Genomic DNA, 25,394 nt, shown 5'->3' with positions numbered 1-25,394 from the left:
AATCTAATTCACTACTTTCCCCAATGATTATTGGACTTGGCTATATAGTGGACCATCTATCAGTAGTAAAAACATTACAGAAAGTATTTTCATTTCTTCTCTTCACTTCCTTCTAATCTTCTTAATTTGTAACATGTGCTGTCAGTTAAAACGTAACCCATGCTGCTAATCTGTGGGGTTAGTTCCCTGATTCTATAGCCTTGCATTCAGAACTGTTACAGCAAAAAGTTTTTTTCTCTTCTCAATCTAAACATGAAACTTGGCAGTGGGGCAAAAGGTTGTGCCTTCATCTGATTGGTACTGACTAACGACACCAGGTAACTGATTCTAGGAGTTCTATCTAACTTTTACAATACAAAGAAAATCCAGGTTGCATGGAAATACAGTTTGAGCATAACCCTGCAATAAGGTTTCTTCAATCCAAAGTAAAACACTTGGATGTTTCTTTTTTCTTTCAGGACAATATTGATTTGACAGGAGATGAAAATGAAGTGCACAATCAAGTGAACAATGCTGAAGGAAGCATGGGAAGTATGCAGGTCAATTTAACAAACTGTTACTCAGCAGAGAAAAGCCCGCAAGCTCCAGCTTCCTGTAATTCAAGTCATGTATTCGATTCCGATGAAGACCTGCCGGATAGCAACGGGGAATGCTTGTCTCCTTGCTTGCAACCTAATTGGATAATGAGCAAGGATGAACCTGACCTTGATGCTCCTCCTATTTTGACTGTTGAAGTTACCACTGAGGAAAATTCACTTATGCCTGTTCCCATTAAACTAAACGATGAAGGCCCATTGCCAGAACTGGATTTCATTGGCCCTGATGAAAACCAAGACCCTCACGTCACTGCAACAGACGTGGACTCGCTTAACACATCAAGTGGAATGAGTTGTAGTTCTGTTTGCAGCGCAGATTCAACTAGTGACACTAGTATAAATAGTGATGTGGAATCTCTGGAAATATTTTCACCGGATGTACTCGTTCCATGTTCCTCACCAAGTAGTGCTGGGGACCTTTTGGAAGATTATCTTAAAGGCAGCTTTGAGGAAACAATTGGTGGATCTGGAGCAGGTTTAAGTACACATATTGAAGGTTTACCATCACTGATACCTCAGAACCCTGAGGAGTTTGAACCAAATCATGCTTTTGATCACTCTCCTCCCAACATAAACATGCCATTGCTGGAATCTTGGGAGCAGCTGCAGAGTCAGGATAACAGAAGTGGATGTGAACTGAAGTGTTTGCCAATTGAAAACAAAGCACAGGACCCTGTACTGGCATTAGAGCAGTCTGGAGATCGATTCCTGTCATCAGAGGAGACTGAAGACCACCTACTGGCATCGTCTGAAGCTCAGGAAGCAAGCCCTAACTGTTCAGTGGACAAAGAGCTGTTGCAAAGTTTCCGATACTTCATCGGAGCACCAATTCAACACCTGTTTGTTAAGCACCATAGAAATGAAAAATGGCACAAGGTAAGCCCTGCTGACAGATATGGCCACAAAGAGATGGAGGCTCAAACAAAATGTAATGCTTATGGATTAGCAATACTTGTATGTGGTATTGTCTGTTATGTTCCTTTATGGTCAGAAACAAGCGTGTTCTAATATAGGTTTGTAATAGGCCATCTCATCATGAACATCAGCCATTTAATGTGCCATCTCTATACCTTTAAATGTTTTCGTAGATTTTTATGAAATTTGATGTGGAATGTCCTTTCATAAAATGCATGGTTCCTTTGTTAAAATGGAGCATTCTGAAATCTCTCAAAGCATTATCACTACAATAAATTAAAGCTAACTAACTTCTGTCACCAAGCTTGGACCCTTTCAAAAATGCAAGAAACTCTGTATGTGATGCTTTTGACCTGGGAATTGGTACGGGACTTAAGTTGTGATCTTACATTCCTTTTGCTGTGAATCTGCAGCTTCCTCACACGAGCTGCTCAGATGTAAATAGTGCTGATTGATTCCGTCTCACATTGACAGTTTGGAGTAAATGCTCCTATCCCTTAACCTCTGATTGGGTCTGTGAAACATCAGGTCTGCAGCTTACGAGAAATCTGCCACTTTCCACTGAAAAGTGAAACTCCAGCTATAAATATATATATATATATATATATATATAGAACAAGTAGTTTAATACTGACCCAAACTGAAAGTACGAACAGGCTGTGAACTGCAGCCTTCTAAGTTTTTTTTTATTTGCATTAACATTTTAAAAAAGGATTTAATCCATCAACAGTTGCTTCCAAATTACTGAGGCCGTAAAAACTATTTTTCCCCTCCTGCATTCCCATTGACTAACAACAGGAGTAGATGGGAAAATTGTAGCTGACGACATTAAGAAAAAAGGTTGCTGTCCAAAAAAATCTCAACTGACTAGCAATTAAAATAATGGAATGTACTAGAAAATCATCAACTGAGAAGACGTTTCAGAACCTTGGCTCTACCCCTTGTTTCTTGCATCTGAATCTTTCATGTAAGGTCCATCAGTGTTCTGAATAGTTAACTTAAAGAAGGGGATTGAATCACTATGATCCTCTTATCCCTGGGATTCAATCAGACAGATGGAAACAAAGACAGATAAATTCGCCTTGGACAAAAGTGCAAAACAGGCAATAGTGAATCGGCAGCCCGTTTTACACTCCGCTTGGGAGGTCCTAGTTTCCTGCACTATTGCGGGTGAAATCATCTAGATTTCCTTCTCTGTTGTCCTAGAAATATGCCTTGAACTCCAAACCACATCCTATACTGCACCACACGAAGACTTCCAGCTCCCACCCTTCCCAGAGATTGGGGAATTAGTGTATTTCAGGTGGTCGAATGCTAAAACAGGATCAAGATCTGATTAACTTGGGACCCTCACTCAGAATGGGGAGTAAACCCTCACCCTGTCTCTTTCTGATGGTTTCAAGCCTGTCCCAGAGTTGAATTATCAGTTTTCATATGCATGGTGCCTCAAACCCAGGCCCGATAAGCAGGAATTTCTTAAGAAACCAGAATTGGTGGTCGTATGGAAAAGGGTTGACAAAATGAATAACCAAATGCCATGATAAATTTAAAGAGTTCTTGATCAATATGGTTTCCCTAAATTAAAATAGTTTAATTCCAGAACATAAGAAATAGGAGCAGGAGTAGGCCAATCGGCGCCTCGAGCCTGCTCCGCCATTCAATAAGATCATGGCTGATCTGATCCTAACCTCAAATCTAAATTCATGTCCAATTTCCTGCCCACTCCCCGTAACCCCTAATTCCCTTTACTTCTAGGAAACTGTCTATTTCTGTTTTAAATTTATTTAACGATGTAGTTTCCACAGCTTCCTGGGGCAGCAAATTCCACAGACCTACTACCCTCTGAGTGAAGAAGTTTCTCCTCATCTCAGTTTTGAAAGAGCAGCCCCTTATTCTAAGATTATGCCCCCTAGTTCTAGTTTCACCCATCCTTGGGAACATCCTTACCGCATCCACCTGATCAAGCCCCTTCACAATCTTATATGTTTCAATAAGATCGCCTCTCATTCTTCTGAACTCCAATGAGTAGAGTCCCAATCTACTCAACCTCTCCTCATATGTCCGCCCCCTCATCCCCGGGATTAACCGAGTGAACTTTCTTTGTACTGCCTCGAGAGCAAGTATGTCTTTTCTTAAGTATGGAGACCAAAACTGTATGCAGTATTCCAGGTGCGGTCTCACCAATACCTTATATAACTGCAGCAATACCTCCCTGATTTTATATTCTATCCCCCTAGCAATAAACGCCAACATTCCGTTGGCCTTCTTGATCACCTGCTGCACCTGCATACTAACTTTTTGATTTTCTTGCACTAGGACCCCCAGATCCCTTTGTACTGCAGTACTTTCCAGTTTCACGCCATTAAGATAATAACTTGCCCTCTGATTTTTCCTGCCAAAGTGCATAACCTCACATTTTCCAATATTGTATTGCATCTGCCAAATCTCTGCCCACTCACCCAGCCTGTCTATATCCCCCTGTAGGTTTTTTATGTCCTCCTCACTCTCCACTTTCCCTCCCATCTTTGTATCATCTGCAAACTTTGATATGTTACACTCGGTCCCCTCCTCCAAATCGTTAATATAGATTGTAAAGAGTTGGGGACCCAGCACCGACCCCTGCGGAACACCACTGGCTACTGGTTGCCAGTCCGAGAATGAACCATTTATCCCAACTCTCTGCTTCCTGTTAGCTAACCAATCCTCCACCCATGCCAGAATATTACCCCCAATCCAGTGATTCTTTATCTTGAGCAATAATCTTTTATGTGGCACCTTGTCAAATGCCTTCTGGAAGTCTAAATACACTACGTCCACTGGTTCCCCTTTATCCACCCTGTACGTTATGTCCTCAAAGAACTCAAGCAAATTTGTCAGACATGACTTCCCCTTCGTAAAGCCATGCTGACTTTGTCCTATTAAATTATGTTTATCCAAATGTTCTGCTACTGTCTCCTTAATAATAGACTCCAAAATTTTACCCACCACAGATGTTAGGCTAACTGGTCTATAATTTCCAGCCTTCTGCCTACTACCCTTTTTAAATAAGGGTGTTACATTAGCATGAACATCACAACACTGTTGTTTAAGCAGAGATATCCAAATAATGCAGATGAAGTGACTGCCTTTCCATTTTTTTTGAATTGGTTCGATATAGACATACAAACAAAACATCTCTCACCTCCTGACTGTCCAAAGCCTCTCCACTACCTACAAGGCACAAGTCAGGACTGTGATGGATTACTGTGATACGCCATCCAGGACAAAGCAGTTCCTTTGATTGGCACTTCATCCACTAGTCTAAACATCCACTACTGGCACACGGTGGCTGCAGTGAGTTCTATCTACAGGATGCACTGCAGCAACTCGCCGTGGCTTTTTTGGCAGCACTTCCAAAACCCGTGACCCCCACCACTTAGAAGGACAAGGGCAGCAGGTGCATGGAAACACCATCGCCTCCAAGTTCCCCGCCAAGTCACATACCATCCTGACTTGGACATATATCGCTGTTTCTTCATCGTCGCTGGATCAAAATCCTGGAACTCCCCACCTAACAGCATTATGGGAGTATCTTCACCACACAGTGTGCAGCGGTTCAAGATAAAGGCCCACCATCACCTTCTCCAGGCCAGCTAGGGATGGCCAAAAGTGAGCCTTGCTTGCGATGCCTTCATCCTGAGAACGATAAACAAAATGTTACAAACATTTATATATATTTATGAAATATATAAATAAATAAGTGTTGTGTTTATATAATTTGTTTTTTTCTGTATCTTATAAGTGTTCTCAACACTTTTTTTGCAGCGGTGGCATCCATTTCAGGTATGGATTATGTTGCACTAGCTTGCATTGGTAGTTTAGTGGTATTAGCTTGGTTGGTGAGGGAAAGCTATGTTTCAGCGGTTTGTGATTCTGTTTCTTTGTCCTTGCAAAGTACTTTCTCTTTTGTGTGTTACATCTGTTGTGAATTAACTCTATTCTGGTTCAGGCTTGGATTTGTTTTCTGTTTTGTGGCTATGGTTACGTGAGTGGTTATCCTGCCTTTATCTTTATAGGATAAAAACAGAAAAAGCTGGAAAAGCTCAGCAAGTGAGGCAGAATCTGTGGAGAAAGAAACAGAGTTGACGTTTCAGGTCGAAGACCTTTCATCAGAACTGGAAGATGTTAGAGTTAAAGTTTTTAAGCAAGTACAGAGCCAGGGAAAGGTGGGGGGGAGGGAGAGAGGGGAGGAAAGTACAAAAGGAAAGGTCTGTGTTAGGGTAGAGGGTAAGAGTGATTGAATGACAAAAGGGATGATGATGCAAGGCAAGGAGGGTGGTAATAGGAACAAGTAAAGAAACAAAAGTTCGGTCCAGAGGAGCTGTAAATGGCAACAGCAGAACCATTACCAGCACCTGCAGTCCAATAAATAAAAAAAGTATATTTTTTTGAAAATGGGAGCAGTGGTTATGATCTGAAGTTATTGAAATCAGTGTTGAGTCCGGAAGGTTGTAAAATACCTAAACAAAAGATGAGGTGCTGTTCCTCGAGCTTCCGTTGAGCTTCATTGGAAAAGTGTAAGAGGCCGAGGACAGAGAAGTCAGAGTGGAAGCGGGATGGGAAATTAAAATGGCAAGCGACCGGCAGGTCATGGTTACGCTTGCGGACAGAGCGGAGGTGTTCAACAAAGCGATCACCCAATCTGTGTTTGATCTCCCCAGTGTAGAGGAGACCGCATCGTGAGCAGCGAATACAGTATACTAAATTGAAAGAAGTACAAGTAAACTGCTGTTTCACCTGGAAGGAGTGTTTGGAGCCCTGGACGGTGACCCTGACCTGCCGGTCATTTGCCATTTTACTTCCCTGTCCCACTCCCACTCTGTCTTTTCTGTCCTTGGGCTCTTACACTTTTCCAATGAAGCTCAATGGAAGCTCGAGGAACAGCACCTCATCTTTCGTTTAGGTATTTTACAACCTTCCAGACTCGACACTGATTTCAATAACTTCAGATCATAACCATTGCTCCCATTTTTTTTATTTATTGGATTGCAGGTGCTGGTAATGGTTCTGCCATTGCCATTTATAGCTCCTCTAGACCCATCTTTTGTTTCTTTACTTGTCCCATTACCATCCTCCTTGCCTTGCACCATCATCCCTTTTGTCATTTAATCACTCTTACCCTCTACCCTATCACAGACCTTCCCTTTTGTTCCTTCCTCCCCTCCCTCCCCCCTTTCCCTGGCTCTGCACTCGCTTAAAAACTTTAACTCTTTAACATCTTCCAGTTCTGACGAAAGGTCTTCGACTTGAAACGTTAACTCTGTTTCTTTCTCCACAGATGTTGCCTGACTTGCTGAGCTTCTCCAGCATTTTCTGTTTTTATTTCAGATTTCCAGCATCCACAATATTTTGCTTCTGACTTTGTGGGGTTGGCTCATCTGTTTATATTTTCTATCATTTTCTGACTTCTGTGCATTTGGTTTGTCTCTGGTCTGCTTTGCGTTTTCCTGGACTGAGTTGCTAGCTACTGCTTCCTGTGGCTATTCTAGTGTTTCCATCTCTGCCCCTTTGGCATGTTGTAAGAAGGGGGACCACACTACAAAGGAAGTGCATGATTTCCTCCACTTGGGCAATTGTCCGCTTGAATGATTCTGAGAGGTGCCAGTGGAGTAGAGTACACCTCCTGCCACAAACAAGTATTGTTTCCATCACCCTACTTGTCAAGGCACTAGTTGAAGCCTCTAAGGGAGTGCTTGAGATCTAGCTCTATATTGATCAGGATTTTTGTTTTAAATGTCTTTCCAAGACTCTTTCCCAGTATTCTCAGATAATCAGGGAGATCCAGTATGAGTGGAATGTGCTACTGACATTGCAATGTCAAAGACTGTTACCTAAAATTTGGTCCATCTTAGCATTGCCACAGCTCTCTACAGCACCAGAACATTGGATATCTATTAAAGCTCTGCCATGTGAAGCATCTAGAGTTGCTGCCTGGACAACTACATCTTCAGGTCAGCTGGTCCTGAAACCAAAGCTATGACGGTATTTATACTGATCAGTAACTGATTGAATAGGTGAAAAGCAGTAGTAAATTAAGTTCCTGCTACATTTTGTAGCAGTTTTCCAAATGTAACATGAAGTGAGGCCTGGTCCCCCCACACAATTTGCCAGATGCTGAAATCTTGTTTTCACCAGGGCCGCCTAGAAGGAGACATCATATGGACTGAGGTGCTTGTCAGGAGAGAAATATTGTAGAACAAGTCAACCTTGTCACTGTGACCCACCTCCACGAAGCCAAATTGAAAACAGGATTGGAGAGGCCTGGTAATAGATCAGTCGCCCACTGTTCCAGTGAAAGAATGGTGTGTGTGGCATAGGGAGGTCTAAAGTGGGGCAGAAAATAACTTACAAATTAGGGGAGACACGAACAGTTATAATTGCGCTCAATTCCCCTCTATAATCAGCATGTCTGAGATTTTTTTCTCCTAAGATTTTTCTTTTTTTTACTAGTTTTGACCCCTCCTGAATGCATTGATTCCATGCTGGGCTTTCTTCCCACATTGCCACAGTCTGGTGTCTTGTCCAAGTGCCCATTATTCATGTCTGAACCTTGATTGTGAGTTAGCAGACTGCTTGAAACAGGAGGCATCACAGCCAAGTCCAATTCTGTCCTTACTCAATGTCCACACACAGGGCCTGCTGGATAGCAGAAACTCTGGCTGATTTTCACTCCCCGACTCTGGGGACTGAGGCCAATCAAAGCATTCCTGCCATTGCTGCTCCTGGTGTGAACAGCTAACTCAGCACAGACTGAGATTTGTAGTCTTCCTGCTCTATACAACCTTCCTAGTCTGTACAACGCAGCTACCTGCTTGATAAGCTCACCAGGGCAGTGTTTCAAATGTTTTTTTATACTTGCTTGGCAGCAGACATTTTTCTTGTTGCATCATCATTTTACATTAGTTCAATCATTTATTTTTTGCTTTCCAGCAGGAAAATCAACATTCTCATTCATCAACAACTCACCAAAATGGGTTGAAGGAACCAGAGCCAATCTCCCAAAGACAGTGCAGCATGATAAACAGCACCATCGATGAAAACTTTTCCCAAGGGACCCTTCAGTTTCTGATGGATTTTGTGTCTCCTCAACGTTATCCGCCTCATAAAATTGTGGAGTATGTAATCAAGAAAATACTGCTGGGCAATGAATCCTCCAGCACCATAATGTCTGCTTACATGACCCTGATGAAGATCCAGCAGTATGTACTGATTTTGTTTTCATTAGTGTAGGAGATGGAAGATTGCACAGTGTAACATAGTGTAACAGATCTGATTAATTTTAATATGGCTGCTCACATCTTGCAGAAAATCCCACTCTTTCACTCTGGGCAAGAGGAGCAGCCTAGTTTAAGTGTCAGGACTGGAAGAATTACTTAATGGTAGTATTGTATGTTCTGACCTAATTGGAATTTGAGATGTCAGAATAGGTACCACTATTACAAAGCAATTTTTCTACATATAATAACAGCAACAAAGATAATCCATCTTAGGGATCACATAAAAATTGTGTTCCTACAGCAGTTCTTAAGCACCAGAAAATGCTTTGAAAGCAGTTAGCTGGCAGTCTCTTGATAGTTGAGTGCCATTTCATTGATCAGACTGAACAGTGGGTTGCGAGCTAGATGCGTTAATCCATGCAAGTGGGGAATGAATAGGAAGTGGCTTATTTTCGCCCAACTTGTCACCAGCAAGTAGATCAAGTATATTAAGAAAAGCTTTAAGGTAAGGCTACACTGGAGTGTTACTGTAAAGCACAAGAGCATTGTATCATGTACATCACTGTGCTCCCTGAATGTGACACAGTCTAATTCTCCCCTCCCCTGAATCATATACACATACACAATCACCTGGCTGTTTCTCTTGACTAACTCTCCACATGTCCTCCGTTCATCTTGGCTGTCATGACTGAAATGTGTTAAAAGAATTAACACAGCCCCTCCTATTACAGGATTCAGAGTTCAGTAGTCAAAAACGGCTTCAGAAATCAAATAGTACTTTTGAATTTTAAGGGAACCGTATTCCATAGTTAGTGTGGGTAGCCGTATTATCCTTGTTAGGATTTTGTACTGTTTTCCACCTCAAAATATGTAATTTTTGACGTGAATCTCAGCAGAGGGTTGCCACTTAAAGTGTGGGCAGACTGAAGCTGTGTATTCCTACTCACCCCAGTGTGACCCCAGCTTCACAGGAATAGGTTCATCATCAAAGCTGGTCTGGGTTAGGCATGATCTGCTCAAATAACTAATTGTTTAAAAAGTACTTTACAACATACCCTGCCACAGTTGAGGGTATAATCAACCTTATTTAAATAACAATACCTCTGCTGTTGTCGATTTGCCCGCAGTTTGCAACCTGAACTATTTGTAACTTTGAAAGTTTTTAAGTTGGTACATAGTTTATTTTAAAGCTGCAGTAGCCACAATTGCATCTGGTTTGAAAGTGTGTAGTACTGTTCTTTTAGTACTGGGTTGCAGAAAATCTCAGTGTGGCATCAGCACCAAAGCTATAGTATAAAGTCAGCATAAGAAGCAGTTTAATTTGTATGGCTGAAGAAGAAGAATTTCTGTGTACGTTAGTAGCTATGGGTCCTTGAAATTAATTTGATACGGTCAGGTTAACTTGTAAGTGGGAAGTTAAGAAAGTTCTTTCATCAGCTAGAAAAGCCCTAAACCTCAAGGTTGGTGCATGTTGTTTCTGACTGTGTTGCACGTGTATTTTGTTCCCCCTCCTCTCCTAAAGGCACTAGCTCTTGTTGGGCTAAACTTCCATATGTGATGACTGCCCTTCAACCTAGCCCAAGTAACCATTCTTTTTATGTGAGAATAGACAGTGAGTGTCCACGGGCTGTTCAACTATTTATGACAACACAGTGTGATCCTGACTTCAGCCAACATCCACACTTTCCAGCAAGGGTCATTAGATAGCAGTCAGGAGCAGGAACCAGGCTAATCCCCTGCCCCCTTAGCCCAGAGTTGTTGAAGCCAAATGTAGCTCCCACCCCCAACTGCTGCCTGGTCGAAATCAACTAACTCAGCTCAGCAAGGACATTGAACCTAGAATGGTCCTGGTCTGTGTGACTTGGTCCCATATTGGGTGGTGCACTTAACTAATTAGCTGTGGCTTAGTATCTGAAGTGTATTTTTAAACTCAATTCTTGAATACTCTGAGCTAGTGCAAACTATTATATGTTATGTCATGTGTGAATTATTGTTTTTAACCATTGACCTGTGGACTGATTTTCTAAAATAAGATCTAATAAATGTTTCATTATATTTAAATAGGCTGCATCCTGCAAATATTTACACAGTGCAGTGGGACTGGGAACTACTGGCTTATCATGTGGAAAACAAGGTACAATAGATCTGGAGCTTTTAAAAAGACAGTCTCTAGATCCTTTTAAAGATGCTAGAAAAATGGAGAGCTCACCAATTATTTTTAGGTTTATTTTACACAATCAGATTTTTTGTTGCGCACTTTGTTATTCCATGAATGAAAATCTCACTCCTTTACTCTCAATTTTTTTGATGTCCTTCAGTTTTATTCACTTATCCTTCTTGTCCTGATGGGTTATAGTGTCATTGGTTGCAGTATTGCTGCAGTACTTCGATCACATGAGCTTACATTATGTGGGACCATCACATCCAAGCTCAAGCATGCCCTCATCTAACATCCACATACTCTCCCAGTAGTGGCTATTTGATAGAAGCACTGAAGCCAGCTGTTGTGTCCCAACTGAGATCACCTAACACGGTACCGACTGGGAAGCAAACCTGGGATATATCTAGTCGGAATAGCTCAGTACCATAATATACCCACTGATCCCACAAAAGAGTCACTACACAACTTTTCAAATCTCCTGAGGGAGGTGAGTAACCACAGGTAAAACATCTAAGAAGATGCAGCTCTGAAGTAGATAGATAAAATCTACATAGGATTGCTTAATTATTAGGATTTGCTCACTAATTAGCCACTATCAGTCCTTATCAAAGCCCTATAAATCTGAGTTTTTGTTCCTAAATTATAAGAATTAATTTGCTCACTTCGAGCACCTTTAAAACTAATACAGAAAATGGGAATTCTGAACAGAGTGTTTGCAGCATTTTTCAGCTGGCAATCCTGCAATTGTGGCCTCATTTGTATTTCTGGAGAACTATTCTGCACTTTATTATACACTTTCACTAGCTCCAAAGCCAGTGTCTGCCATGGTCCATATGACCAGAAAAAGCATTTATTCCCACTTCAAATGGTTGTCAGGACAGTCCATTGTAGTCAGTTAATAAATAAAATCTAATTTTGACAGAAATGTGAGGTTATCCACTTTGGTTGTAAAAACAGAAAGACAGATTATTATCTGAATCTTGATAGATTGGGAAAAGGGGAGTTGCAACAAGACCTGTCGCTGAAAGCGAGCATTCAGGTGCAGCAAGCAGTTAGGAAGGCAAATGGTATGTTGGCGTTCATTGCAAGAGGATTTGAGTACAGGAACAGGGATGTCTTACTGCAGTTGTACAGGGCCTTGGTGAGACCACATCTGGAGTATTGTGTGCAGTTTTGGTCTCCTTATCTGAGGAAGGATGTCCTTGCCATGGAGGGAGTGCAACAAAGGTTTACCAGACTGATTCCTGGGATGGCAGGACTGACGTATGAGGAGAGATTGGGTCGACTAGGCCTATATTCACTAGAGTTTAGAAGAATGAGAGGCGATCTCATCGAAACATATAAAATTCTAACAGGACTAGATAGACTAGATGCAGGGAGGATGTTCCCGATGGATGGGGAGTCCAGAACCAGGGGTCACAGTCTCAGAATACAGGGTATGCCATTTAGAACTGAGATGAGGAGAAATTTCTTCACTCAGTGGAATTCTCTCCAACGGAAGGCAGTGGAGGCCAAGTCATTAAATATATTCAAGAAGGAGATAGATATATTTCTTAATGCTAAAGGGATCAAGGGATATGGGGAATAAGCGGGAACAGGGTACTGAGTTAGACGATCAGCCATGATCATTTTGAATGGCGGAGCAGGCCCGAAGGGCCGAATGGCCTACTCTTGCTCCTATTTTCTATGATTCTATATCCCTCTGAATTGCAAAATGGCAACTGAACTGGTCATCGGTCATCTCCACTCCCACAAGCTGCAAGCAGTAATACCACTGAAGATATCCATAGTAAGTGACTGCCACAACCCACACAGTGGAATTTCATTGCTCAAGCAGCAGGTCACAGGTACTTTGTGCAGATTTATTTTGCCCCTGGCCACCATCGTAGGAATCCTGACTTGTTAATCAAAATACTTCTGAAAATGCACCTAGTTGCAGTTGGGATCATCAGTAATTTATTTAATTACTTCTTTACACTGGTTTTTAAAATAAAGTGGGCTGTTGAAGTATTGTCCTGAAAATGGAATGGAATGGAACAGATTGCTGCCAGTCTGAAAGAGTGAGTGGATCTCTGAAATATCTGATTGCTGTGAAGGAGCTGGCCAAAACTGGATTCATCAAGTGTGATAACACTCAGTTAACAAACAGCAATGTGAACCTTTGTACTGTGCCATTTTACAGCCAATGAACTGAAATAAATGTATATTTTTTTACTGTACTAATCCTGACTGACTGACTTATCTGTGTGCACTTCAAGGACCATCAGAGGAAGCATCCTCTGACCAGGAATGATCGACTGTTGTTCCTGCAGTATGTTGTTCAAACACTGGAGGATGATTTTCAGCTGAAACATGACATGCCCCATCAAACCATAGCCAAGGCAGTTCTATCTTGTGATGAAAAGTTTTCGAATGTAAGGTATAGAGACCTTAACCTCATTAAATCTGCAGTGGTATGTTTCAGTGAGAAGGAGACATTTTGCAATTTGTTGAAGAGCGATGTCATTACATACATTCAAATAGAAGTGGCAGAATTTACAGTGAGGATTACATCTCAGTTAAATATCAAAAAAATTGTTTTGAGTGATGAAGTTAATTATCAAAGCAGTGTTGCTAGCGGGCTTATTTATTGCATTGGTACCAATACACCAATTTAGGTCAGTGGTAGTAGTCTTGCCTTTGAGTCTAAAGGTTGTGGGTTCAAGCTCTGCTGCAGGATTTGAAACTACATTACAGTACTGATGGAGTGCTGCATTGTTGGAGGTGCTGCCTTTTGGATGGGGTGTTGCAAAGAGCCTTGCTTGCCTGTTCAGGTGGATGTAAAAGATCCCGTTGCATTTTTGAAGAAGAGGAGGAGAGTTCTCCTGGCATATTGGCTAACATTTGTTCCTCCACCAACACTACCAACACAGATTAACAGGTCATTTATTTCAATGCTTTTTGTTAGAATTTGCTGTTCGCAAATTAGCTGCTGTACTGCCTACACAACAATAGTGACTACACCTCAAAACATAATTAATTGGCTCAAAAGTACCTCGGGGCATCCTGAGGATGTGAAAAGTGTTATATAAATGCAAGCTATTCTTTCTTAATACACCAAGAAAATTATTTTATTTAAGCCAATATAATTTACAGTTGTGTCGATTTGCTGCTTGCATGATAATCTTAATTCATCATCTCCAGTTGCTCCCACTACTACCACAATTTACCCCATCCATTTTTCTCCTTTAGGTTTATCTTTCAAGTAAGAAAGTTTAGCTAGAAGGTCTGATCAACCAGGTCATGGTACAGTAGTATAGTGGTTATGTTACCAGACTAGTAATCCAGAGGCCTGAACTAATTATCCAGAGAACGAGTATTCGAATTCCACTGTTTGAGAATTTGAATTCAGTTTATAAAAAAATAAATATAGAAATAATGGAATCAGTAAAAAAAAAGTGACCATGAAGCTGTCAGATTGTCATAAAAACCCAACTGGTTCACTAATGTCCTTTAAGGAAGGAAACTTGCCTTCCTTACCCGGTCTGGCTTATATGTGACTCCAGTCCCACACCCCTGTTCTACCCTCTGAAGCAAGTCGCTCAGTTGAATACTACCTTCTCAGGGCAACTAGGGATGGGCAATAAACGGCCACATCCTGAGAATGAATTTTAAAAATTCATAATGATGTGGTAGTGCTATCGGAGAAGCAAGAACTGTGATTGTAAAAGTACAATCTTTGATCAAGATACACCAAACATTGCCACCTACAGGGTTGGTGCAATCTGGACTGCTTCAAAGAAATGTGGGGCATTATACCTCTGACAGTAATCTAAGTTTATCAGTTTTAATTTGTTCAGAAATTCAGAACCAGCCAGTTTACAACTAAAAGTAAAATGCAAATCTCTCTTTTTAAAAAAAAATGTTTGTATAGGAGTCTGTGATTCTTTTACTCAAGACTCAGGAAAGGAATTTAACTACTTGAAGCATTCTGTGAATATGATCTCACATTGGCTTCTTAGCTTGTTCATATTCAATTTTTCAAATGCAATGAGCAGGTAATAGAAAATTAAAATGTAATTATTTTCTGTTACAGCAGTGTCATCAAGTGGCTTATTGATACTATCTCCAAGGACTCTGAAGATATACAGCAGAAAAATGGTCCCATGTTACCATCTTCTGGTAGCCCTCAGGTACTGGACTCTAGGAATCCAAGGTAAATTACCAAAGAAGAAATTGAACATTCATTTTTGTGGCAGCAGAAGTAACATTTCAATATGTTGGTGATATTCACATGACTGAAAATATAACTCAGTGTGTTTGTGTGTGTAATGCACCATTTTATTCACAAACTATGTCTGGACATCATAAAGGATGGTGATTCATTTTTGAGTTTATCTGAACTGAGAAATCTACCTGCTAATCCCACAGTAGTCTAGCTTATTAAGTAGCCAATTGGGTAGCATCTTAATAAAGGCTTTCTGAAAATCAAAGTATACAATGTCAACCAGGCCACCTATATCCACCAACCTAGTACTTTCCTTAAAATATTCAACCAGGTTGGACATGACCTTTTCCAGAAGTCAAGTTAAGAATCTCTAATAATCTTGTTTCTGTTAAGATGGTCATTGTGTATGTCTAATTATCCCATTTAGCAGGTTGCCAACAATGGGCCTGTAATTTCCTGGTTCGAACTTATTGCTCTTTTTAAAAACAGACACCACAGGCCTTCCTCCAGTCCATGGGAATGATCCCAGACTCTTGTGAACTGTTAAATATATGAGCTACAGGCTTGAAAGCACAGCTCCCATTTCTTTAAGCACCCTCAGGTGAATTCCATTAGGGCCAGCAGCCCAGTGTCTTCTGAGTCCCCTTATTCTAACCAATACAATATCCGGATCCATTGTGACACTTTCAATTCCAACATCAACCCTACAATGCATTACTGGTAACTCAGCGTAGTTTTTTTGGAATGTTTACATTGCTGATTTTATTTTAAATGAGGATGTAGGAACTTATCATGGAAATATAAAAATTAGGACAGAATGTATGGCTTTAAAATTGGGACTGAATTATGTCTGCATGCCCTGGTTCAATTAACCCTTGCCTTTTAACCCTGCTTTACTTGAAGACTGCACTTGGTCTTGACTTCCCATGGGAGATCGATGAATACAACACAATAATTTATCTGTACAGGAATAGAGGACAATACTTTAAAGCCAGAGTAAAGGAAGTGTCTGTTGTTAACCATGTGCTGTGGACTTGATATTCATTAAAACTGAGTTTTCAAAGTGGGCCGATGTACTCCAACTCTAACTGCAACGGTGTTTTGAAACAGATTCTTCAATATCAAAGCTGGAAAAAAGAACAGTTATGTACACCTTTTGAATGGTAAATGTTGTAATTACTGCATATGTCAGGCTGAATTTGAAAGGTGGAGTTTATGGTATGGCTCAAATATGTAAGAGATACTGAATGAGTGGCATTGGGCTCGCATCTGCGGTGTTTTACTCTATTTTGCTTAACATTACACTAGAAGTTTAGTAATACAAGCAATGAATTATGTAGTCTAGGGTTATGACTTTTTCAGAAAGTTATTAAAATCTGCAAAAAGTAATTTTCGTACAGACCTGCCATTTCAGGGCACCATGCTCTGTAGTTTTGTCCTAATGGTGCTGTATCAAGTTCTTCTCTGAAATTACATGTTCAAGATACATTTTGAGGATATGAGGGAGGCAATTTTCATTGAGATTGGACTTACGGAGCAAACCAGCAAGGCTGGGTTGTGGGACGGTTAGGATCTCTGGATTTTAATTTCTGGATGATGCACAAAGGAAGGCCAGTTTTATTCTGTGTGATTAGGATATTAAATATCATAATCACACAGGATGTTATGATGAACCTTTATAAAACACTGGTCCAGTCACAGCTGGAGCATTGTGTCCAATTCTGGGCACCGCACTTTTGGAAGGATGTGAAGGCCTTAGAGAGGGTGCAGAAAAGATTTACTAGAATGGTTCCAGGGATGAGGGACTTCAGTTACTTGGATAGACTGGAGAAGCTGGAGTTGTTCTCCTTAGAGTAGAGAAGGTTGAGAGGAAATTTGATAGAAGTGTTCAAAATCATGAGGGGTCTAGACAGAGTAAATAGAGAGAAGTTGTTCCCATTGGCAGAAGGGTTGTGAACCAGAGGACCCAGATTTAAGGTAATTAGCAAAAGAACCAAAGGCGACATGAGGAAAAGCTTTTTTACGCAGCGAGTGGTTATGATCTGGAATGCACTGCCTGAAAGGGTGGTGGAGGCAGATTCAATTGTGGCTTTCAAAAGGGAATTGGATAAGTACTTGAAGGAACAAAATCTGCAAGGCTACAGGGCAAGGGCGGGGGAATGGGTCTAGCTGGATTGCTCTTGCAGAAAGCCGGCATGGGCTTGATGGGCCGAATGGCCTCCTTCTGTGCTGTAACCATTCTGATTCTATTAAGACACTATTGTGTCAGTGAGCTTTTGGCGCCTTTCAGATCCTTGCTAGTGATTAAAATTTGGCACAGTTGTTCGATAACAGCTATAACACCAAAAAAAGAGTGGCATTTCAAAATCCATTCAGGTTCATATTATTGATATTCTAACCCACTTTAATGAAACTTCTGGAGAGCGTGCGTGGAAAAATTAAGATTGGTAAATAATGCCCAGCTAATGTGCTCCCATGATTGAAATGAATAGTAACTGTTGCTTGTCACTTCTTGTTGTCACTTGCATATGATGTGCTAATATGTAAATTAGGATACTTTTCCATTTTTAGGGTGAGATGCTAACTGACAAGCACATTATTTGAGTCATTTAATGATCCCCATTCATCTGATGTTGTACCTTACATTTAAGTGTGTGGAATCCATTTGATATAGTGACATTTTTGGAATTTTAAATAAATATAACATTTTAATCAATTATGCATTAAAAACCTCTTTAATTGGCACCCTGTCTTCTGTAATGGTGCATTGAAGGAGGACAACAGTGTGTGTTCTTTCAGTACTGGAGCCATTATGAGGCTGTTCTTGGGATTATGTGCTTTTACAGCACTGGTGATGTCATCATTGAGAGATGTTAAAGAGAGAATTTCAGTCTGTTCATTGTATAAATCTAATGAATATTTGTCACTTGCGCTGTTTTGTTCTCCAGAGCTATTTGTCTCCTTCAGAAGATGCTAACCTTGGCTGTAGAAGTGGACCGATCCCCAATGTGCAGCTCAAATAAAATTGCAGAAGCAATATTTCAACACTTTCTGTATATTTCAAAAAGATCGCAGAGGTGAGTTGAGAAACTCCCTTATTAATTCACGCTTTGAAATGATGCACAGTGTTGTGCTCTGCAGCCTGTATCTGTTGATTGCTCAAACATAAATCATTCATTTTTTCCCTACAACTTTGAAGATTAACAGTGTTAAGAAGTATGGAGAGCCAACTCCTGCGCTGCAAGTTACTAGAATTTCTCTTCCACCATTGCACCAAGAAACAAAATACTCTGCCCATGTCATTGGGAAAAGTGCTACATTTTCTTAAATATGCTAAATTTCCCTTAGAAACTGATGTAAGTACACTTTCTTTCTTCACCTGGTAGCCATGTGATGTCCTAGTCTGCTTTAGGCTCAACATGTTATCGTGTTTTATACTTCAACGTGTTAGAATTTTATACTTTACAAACAAGTAAACAGTAAATTATGTATTTAATGCATATTTTTAAGTGTGTACTTTTTTAATATTTAAAGCTGTTAAAAAAAAAATTTTTAAATTGTATTTTTCCCCTTATTATGGTATCAGGGAAGAAATAAGCAGTTAGTAAGGAACTAAAGCTTGTTTTTAAAGCCTAACTCCACTAAATTAGGAGGGACAGTAAGTAGTGATGATGGGAGCAGAAAGTTGCAAAGGGACATAGACAGATTGAATGAGTGGGCAAAACTGACAAATGGAATTCAATATGGGCAAATGTGAGGTCATCCATTTTGGACCCAAGAAAGATTAAATCATGGTGTTTTCTAACTGGTGAGAAACTAGAAACTGTAGAAGTGCAGAGAGTTTTTGGAATCCAAGTACACAATTCATTAAAAGCCAGTAGATAGGTACAAAAACAATCAAAAAGGCTAATGGAATGTTGGCTTTTATCTCAAGGAAGCTGGAATACAAAGGGGAGGAAGTGATGCTTTAGTTGTTTACAGCATTAGTCAGACCCCATCTGGAGCACTGCATTCTGTTTTGGGCACAGCACCACACCTCAGGAAGGATATATTGGTTTTAGAGTGGGTGCAGTGCAAATTCACTGGAATGATGCAGGGACTTAGAGGGTTGCATAAACTTGGCTTGTATTCCCTTGAGTATAGGAAATTGAGGGGTGATCTGATCGAGGTGTTTAAAACATTAAACGGATTTATTAGGGTAGATAGGGAGAAACTATTTCCTCTGGCGGGGAACAAGAGGACATAATCTGGAAATTAGAGCTAGGCCATTCAGGAGCGAAATCAGGAAGCACTTTTTCACACAAAGGGTAGTAGAAATTTGGAACTCTCTTCCCCAAAAGGCTGTGGATGGTGGGTCAGTTGGAGCTTTCAAGACTGAGGTAGATAGATTTTTGTTAGGTATGGATATTAAGGGATACAGAGCAACAACAGGAAAATGGGGTTGAGGTGCAGATCAGCCATGGCAGGGCAGGCCCAAAGGGCTGAATGGCCAACTCCTCTTCATAATGTTCCTATGGTATGGAAAAACCTGTTAAGGGTGTTCAAGTGAGAGATAGCTGTACACTGCGTGTGTTATATACTCAACATTATTGTTCATTTTCTCAGGAGTGTTGTTCAAGCAAATGGCAGTATTGGCATGAACTTGTCAGCCTTCTCTGTTTACTGCTTCTTAGTTACCAAGAGGTGACTAAACGTAAGTCAAGAAAATACTTTAGTTTCTGAGAGTTTCATTTTATTGTCTGCTGTTGATGTTGGTGTTACTGTTTTTATTAAATAACTCTAAACGCACTAGAGCTCATGTCCAAGACCCTTATTACTGTAGATTACTGAATTATAAACTGTTAGGAATGAAGCAGTTCAAGACAACTAGACTTCCAATGGTCATTATTTCTACATTATTTCTATACTAATGTAAAACTAGAAACAATCTTGCCAGTAGTATTTAGATTAGTTCTTGGAAATCAGCCCATATACTTAAAGGAATCTTCATGGTAGTACTTTAGATAATGGTGGCTTAATGTAATTTTTTGCATGTAACACACACTTGCACATATTAAACACTTCTCCCTGTCTCTATTGTATAATTCACACTTGGTTTTTGGGCCCATTTTCCAATGTGAAATGGTTTATGTTATATATGAAAAACGAGGGGGGGGGGGGGGGAAGTTTCCTCTCGTTTTGTGCCCAGATTCCAGCGGTGGAATCTGGGGCGCAATTTGTCGAACCAGCGTAAAAGATCAGGGTATTTAAAACGTAAGAGAGTTATGCCCACTTACGCTCATGTTTTGTGCAATCTTTTACACTGGTTCAAGATTCAATTCTCCCAGATCAGGCCCCGCCCACAAAACTGACCACCCCCCCCCCCGGTCGAAATTGCGAGATTCCACCGATTGTGCTGGTTCAGGAAGGCGCTTCAAATTGCGCTCATTTTCTTAGGAGCACAGACACTAGTAGGAATGTTTTAAAAGTTTTTTTTTATATCAAAAAATATCATTGTACACCAACGAAACTATTAAATGATTCAGTATAGTTTTCAAGTCATTTTCAGTGATTTTAAATCAGGTTACTCACAGGTGGAGGACTGGATACCCTCATTGAAAATGCTAATTTTTGGTGATAAACCCATTTTCAGCTGTATTAATAAAACTACACCAGATTACCACTCTTAAATACATCGAGGAATACTTTTTAAAGGAAAAAAAAGAAATGATTATGTTCTATTAACGCTGCCCGATTGCGCTGGTTCATGGAATATTTTACGTTTGTGATTATGCAAATGAATTTTAGAGGATAAAGTCAGACTGTGACATTTTTAGTATTCCTTTACATCTAATTCTCGAACATCATTCTAAATTTCTGTCAAGACATCTTAGACTTGTGGCCATTTTGAAGCTGCAGGAGGTGTCAGTAAATAGCCAGTAGAAATTAGGCATATGGTGGTAGACCTTCTGAGAAGTTATTGGTTTCAGTTGTTGTTGCTTGTGCTGAGTATTTGTTAAGGTCTGTTACCCTCATGGTCTTGAATGTGTTCCTTAGGTCACCTGAGGCTTTCAATCACAGAACGGGTAAAATATGTTCTAGCTGACACTCCTCCAGTACTCACAACTCATGATAAGATCACAGTTGAAGAAGTTCAGTCAGATATGGAGGTGTTCTACAAGCGAGTATTCAGTGATTTGGGAACACCGTTGAATCCACAACTAGAAGAACAGATAGATCTACTGAAAGCTCTGCTTCTTTGTGCAGCAACTGGAACATAGCTTTCTTAATTTATTTTAAACAGATCATTTTATATATAATATAAACTAAGAATTACTTTTAACGAACTATAATTTCTTGCAAAAAGCACTGCACCATCTGGAATTTTAAGAGAATTTCAAGTCCTCAGTTCTTCAACATACGTGCAAAGCGTGGCATCAGGATTTCTGCCAATATGAGGCAGCTACGCAAACCTAATGGCAAATAGAGAAACTTCTACTGTGGATTAATTATTTTTACATTGAAATATATTCCTAACCCAGACACAGAAGAGCATGATCCCCACCAAATATATTTATTTTTGCTTTGGACTTTTCCTCTGGATACTAAAACCCAGAGGTCAAATGCATTGTCAGTTACCTTTGAATTCTCTAAAATGTTTTGAAATGAAAGTCTGTATGTGTGAGGTGGGGGGAGAAAGTGTACATAAAGGAAATTGTGGGCTAGGGCTGTATTTCTTTGAATAGAATTGGGAGGGTCTCTTGTCTTCACATGGTCTTTTCAGTCAGTCCACACGTATTCAGGGTTGACCTGAGTTTGAACAGTGGCTATTCACACAGCATGCACCTTATTTTGCTTTGGAATAAGGGCTTTCTATTTGACTGCAATGGTAATCACTTGCTGTATGTCTTACGAGTTTCTCTATTAAAAAACATTTTTTTTTAAATTTCTAATGTGATGTAACCAAATCTCTCACTAATGGAAGTGGTTGACCCAGAATTTTATGCCTGCCACTCATGTGTTGTCGGAATGTTCTTTTATCTTATGAATTTAAAAAGAGTCCTATATGATTTCATTGTTATTCCCTCATCTTGTCCCTTTTAAAATTGACTTTAGTAAGGTATCATCTCTGCAAGTTTATAAAGATGTACACGGCGGAACTTCCATTATCCATGCTCCTAATTATCCAGTACAATTTTTGCAAGACAAAGCCTTGTGTGAGACATCACCTCATTGCACCATTTCTTTTGTTATTTCATCATCTTTTCATAGTGAATAATGCTCCATAATGTTTGTTTAATTATTTGTATTTTACTAGGGTACTGCTGTGCATGTCAGACCAAAATATGGGGACTGTTATTTATCCAATAATTTCCATTGTCCACCGGGGAGATCCTAATTCCAATTATGGCAGATAATGAAGGTTCTACTGAGATACAATATTGCATATTACAATTATCTGAATCTAAAGAGCTTTTTCACTATTCAAGGTTACCAGAATCCTGAACAATATATTTCATAGAATCATAGAAGTTTACAACATGGAAACAGGCCCTTCGGCCCAACATGTCCATGTCGCCCAGTTTATACCACTAAGCTAGTCCCAATTGCCTGCACTTGTCCCATATCCCTCTATACCCATCTTACCCATGTAACTGTCCAAATGCTTTTTAAAAGACAAAATTGTACCCGCCTCTACTACTGCCTCTGCCAGCTCGTTCCAGACACTCACCACCCTTTGAGTGAAAAAATTGCCCCTCTGGACCCTTTTGTATCTCTCCCCTCTCACCTTAAATCTATGCCCCCTTGTTATAGACTCCTCTACCTTAGCGAAAAGATTTTGACTATCTACCTTATCTATGCCCCTCATTATTTTATAGACTTCGATAAGATCACCCCTAAACCTCCTACTCTCCAGGGAAAAAAGTCTCAGTCTATCCAACCTCTCCCTATAAGTCAAACCATCAAGTCCCGGTAGCATCCTAGTAAATCTTTTCTGCACTCTTTCTAGTTTAATAATATCCTTTCTATAATAGGGTGACCAGAACTGTACACAGTATTCCAAGTGTGGCCTTACTAATGTCTTGTACAACTTCAATAAGACATCCCAACTCCTGTATTCAATGTTCTGACCAATGAAACCAAGCATGCTGAATGCCTTCTTCACCACCCTATCCACCTGTGACTCCACTTTCAATGAGCTATGAACCTGTACTCCTAGATCTCTTTGTTCTATAACTCTCCCCAACGCCCTACCATTAACGGAGTAGGTCCTGGCCCGATTCGATCTACCAAAATGCATCACCTCACATTTATCTAAATTAAACTCCATCTGCCATCCATCGGCCCACTGGCCCAATTTATCAAGATCCCGTTGCAATCCTAGATAACCTTCTTCACTGTCCACAATGCCACCAATCTTGGTGTCATCTGCAAACTTACTAACCATGCCTCCTAAATTCTCATCCAAATCATTAATATAAATAACAAATAATAGCGGACCCAGCACCGATCCCTGAGGCACACTGCTGGTCACAGGCCTCCAGTTTGAAAGACAACCCTCTACAACCACCCTCTGTCTTCTGTCGTCAATCCAATTTTGTATCCAATTGGCTACCTCACCTTGGATCCCGTGAGATTTAACTTTATGTAACAACCTACCATGCGGTACCTTGTCAAAGGCTTTGCTAAAGTCCATGTAGACCACGTCTACTGCACAGCCCTCATCTATCTTCTTGGTTACATTTCTCATGGTTGTTTATTTATTGTAATGTATGGATATACTAATGATTCAATGTTATATCTGTCAGAAGGATACCCATTATCTGTAACATGTACTGTTCTTAGTTTCACAAGCCATTGAAAATACTGTTGTTCGTAATCCATCTGTTTGAAACAAAGTGAGCTTGATGGCATACTAACTCAGAAGGTGGAATGTCTTCATGGTCATGGGTTTGGACCTTAGGCCTGCTTGTTACTGATGCTCATTTGCCATTCGCACTGCAGCTTATTTGGCACTGCTAGAGATCACATATGCTGATTCTCAGCCACTGCCAGTTGGCTGCCATTTTGCTGCCTACTCTGGGTTTAACGAAGGTAACATATAAAAATTGAACATGTCAGTAAAGGAAACATGTGGCAGCCATACAGAGACATGGGGAGACAATTCTGTGACAAATTAGGGCCAGTGTACTGTCTTACTGTCAACTGTGTTGAGGCTAACCAATCTGATTCTGCAGGAAAGAGCAGGGGAGTGGGACTAATTGCACAGCTCTTTCAAAGAGCCGGCACAAGCACGGTGGGCCAAATGGCCTCCTGTGCTGTATGATTCTATAATTGATTCATGTGGGACCTTATAGACAATAGATAGATAAGATTTTCATCCCATCTATCTGGACTGGATTCAAACCCAGGCCTCCGAGGTGGAAGGGCTGTATGCTGATCCACTGTGCCGACTCTAGCCCTTTAACAAGGTAATTAATTCATTAAATAAAAATTCTCCAAAGTTCATCTATTTCATGTTTGTTAGAAACAACAATATAGATGATTCATTAGCAAAAGTATCCCATCGGTATTTAAAAACTCAATTACACAAAATGGTATGTCATATTGTTCCTCCAATGCACTGTACTATTGAGCTGTTGGAAAGCAAAGGTCCTAAAAGAGAGGAAAATAAAATTGAACAAAAATGCTTGGTACTTTAAAACAATGTTTTCCTGCTATGCTTTGTTGATGAAATGTTCTAATGGACAGTGTGGATGATACGGTGCTGGACCAGTACATAAAATATATAAAAAGTGTTTTTGACTTTTATTATGTAGCTAAGTTTTCTCTTCAGCAGCCAATGTTCAGTCCCAATATCTCAAGTTGTGCTGCACACAATAAAGAAGACAACCACAAAAACAAAAGGCTCTATAAAATCAACAGTAGTAGATTTAAATGACAACTGATGGTTGATAAATTGTTTGTGATATCTTAAGTTTCCTGGAGCAAGCCGTACGCAGTTAATTGTATTGTTTTGGTGGATGGTACAAAATTGACACAGCATTAAAATCCTGTAGGTGCCAGAATGTTTAGATCCCTGGGGCCTACAGTGTGGGTGTGAGAGAAAAATGGGATTTTCTCATTTGTTATCTCAGGTGGTTTGAAGTTTTCTGGACCTTTTGGCATTTTGCAGCATTGGTCTAACAAAGCACAGTATCCACAGGAGGGGGTTTCTGGGCAGCTCTAGACATTTGGGTGGTCGAAAGAGCTGCCCAAGGCAAAGAGTTAAGAAACAG

The 25,394-nt window shown here is 40.2% G+C and overlaps 1 protein-coding gene across 5 annotated transcripts in view; it reads left to right on the top strand.

Annotated features, from left to right (window-relative positions):
• Positions 1-24,927, top strand: part of simc1 (SUMO interacting motifs containing 1) — a 56,168-nt gene extending 31,241 nt beyond the window's left edge. For 2 of the 5 annotated variants that reach the window (XM_067996382.1, XM_067996378.1), the window contains 10 exons: positions 459-1,472; positions 5,316-5,333; positions 8,481-8,749; positions 10,832-10,901; positions 13,187-13,347; positions 15,004-15,123; positions 18,084-18,212; positions 18,335-18,491; positions 19,741-19,828; positions 21,172-24,927. In XM_067996382.1, coding sequence (XP_067852483.1) covers positions 459-1,472; positions 5,316-5,333; positions 8,481-8,749; positions 10,832-10,901; positions 13,187-13,347; positions 15,004-15,123; positions 18,084-18,212; positions 18,335-18,491; positions 19,741-19,828; positions 21,172-21,395 — 2,250 coding nt within the window. In that variant the 3' untranslated portion in view covers positions 21,396-24,927. The remainder of the gene's footprint in view (positions 1-458; positions 1,473-5,315; positions 5,334-8,480; positions 8,750-10,831; positions 10,902-13,186; positions 13,348-15,003; positions 15,124-18,083; positions 18,213-18,334; positions 18,492-19,740; positions 19,829-21,171) is intronic. The other 3 variants (XM_067996379.1, XM_067996381.1, XM_067996380.1) reach the window with 3 other exon arrangements.
• Positions 24,928-25,394: the final 467 nt, after the last annotated feature.

This window comes from Heptranchias perlo, chromosome 14 (assembly GCF_035084215.1).
Source record: "Heptranchias perlo isolate sHepPer1 chromosome 14, sHepPer1.hap1, whole genome shotgun sequence".
Taxonomy (NCBI): domain Eukaryota; kingdom Metazoa; phylum Chordata; class Chondrichthyes; order Hexanchiformes; family Hexanchidae; genus Heptranchias; species Heptranchias perlo.
This window is presented reverse-complemented; position numbering and strand designations above follow the sequence as displayed.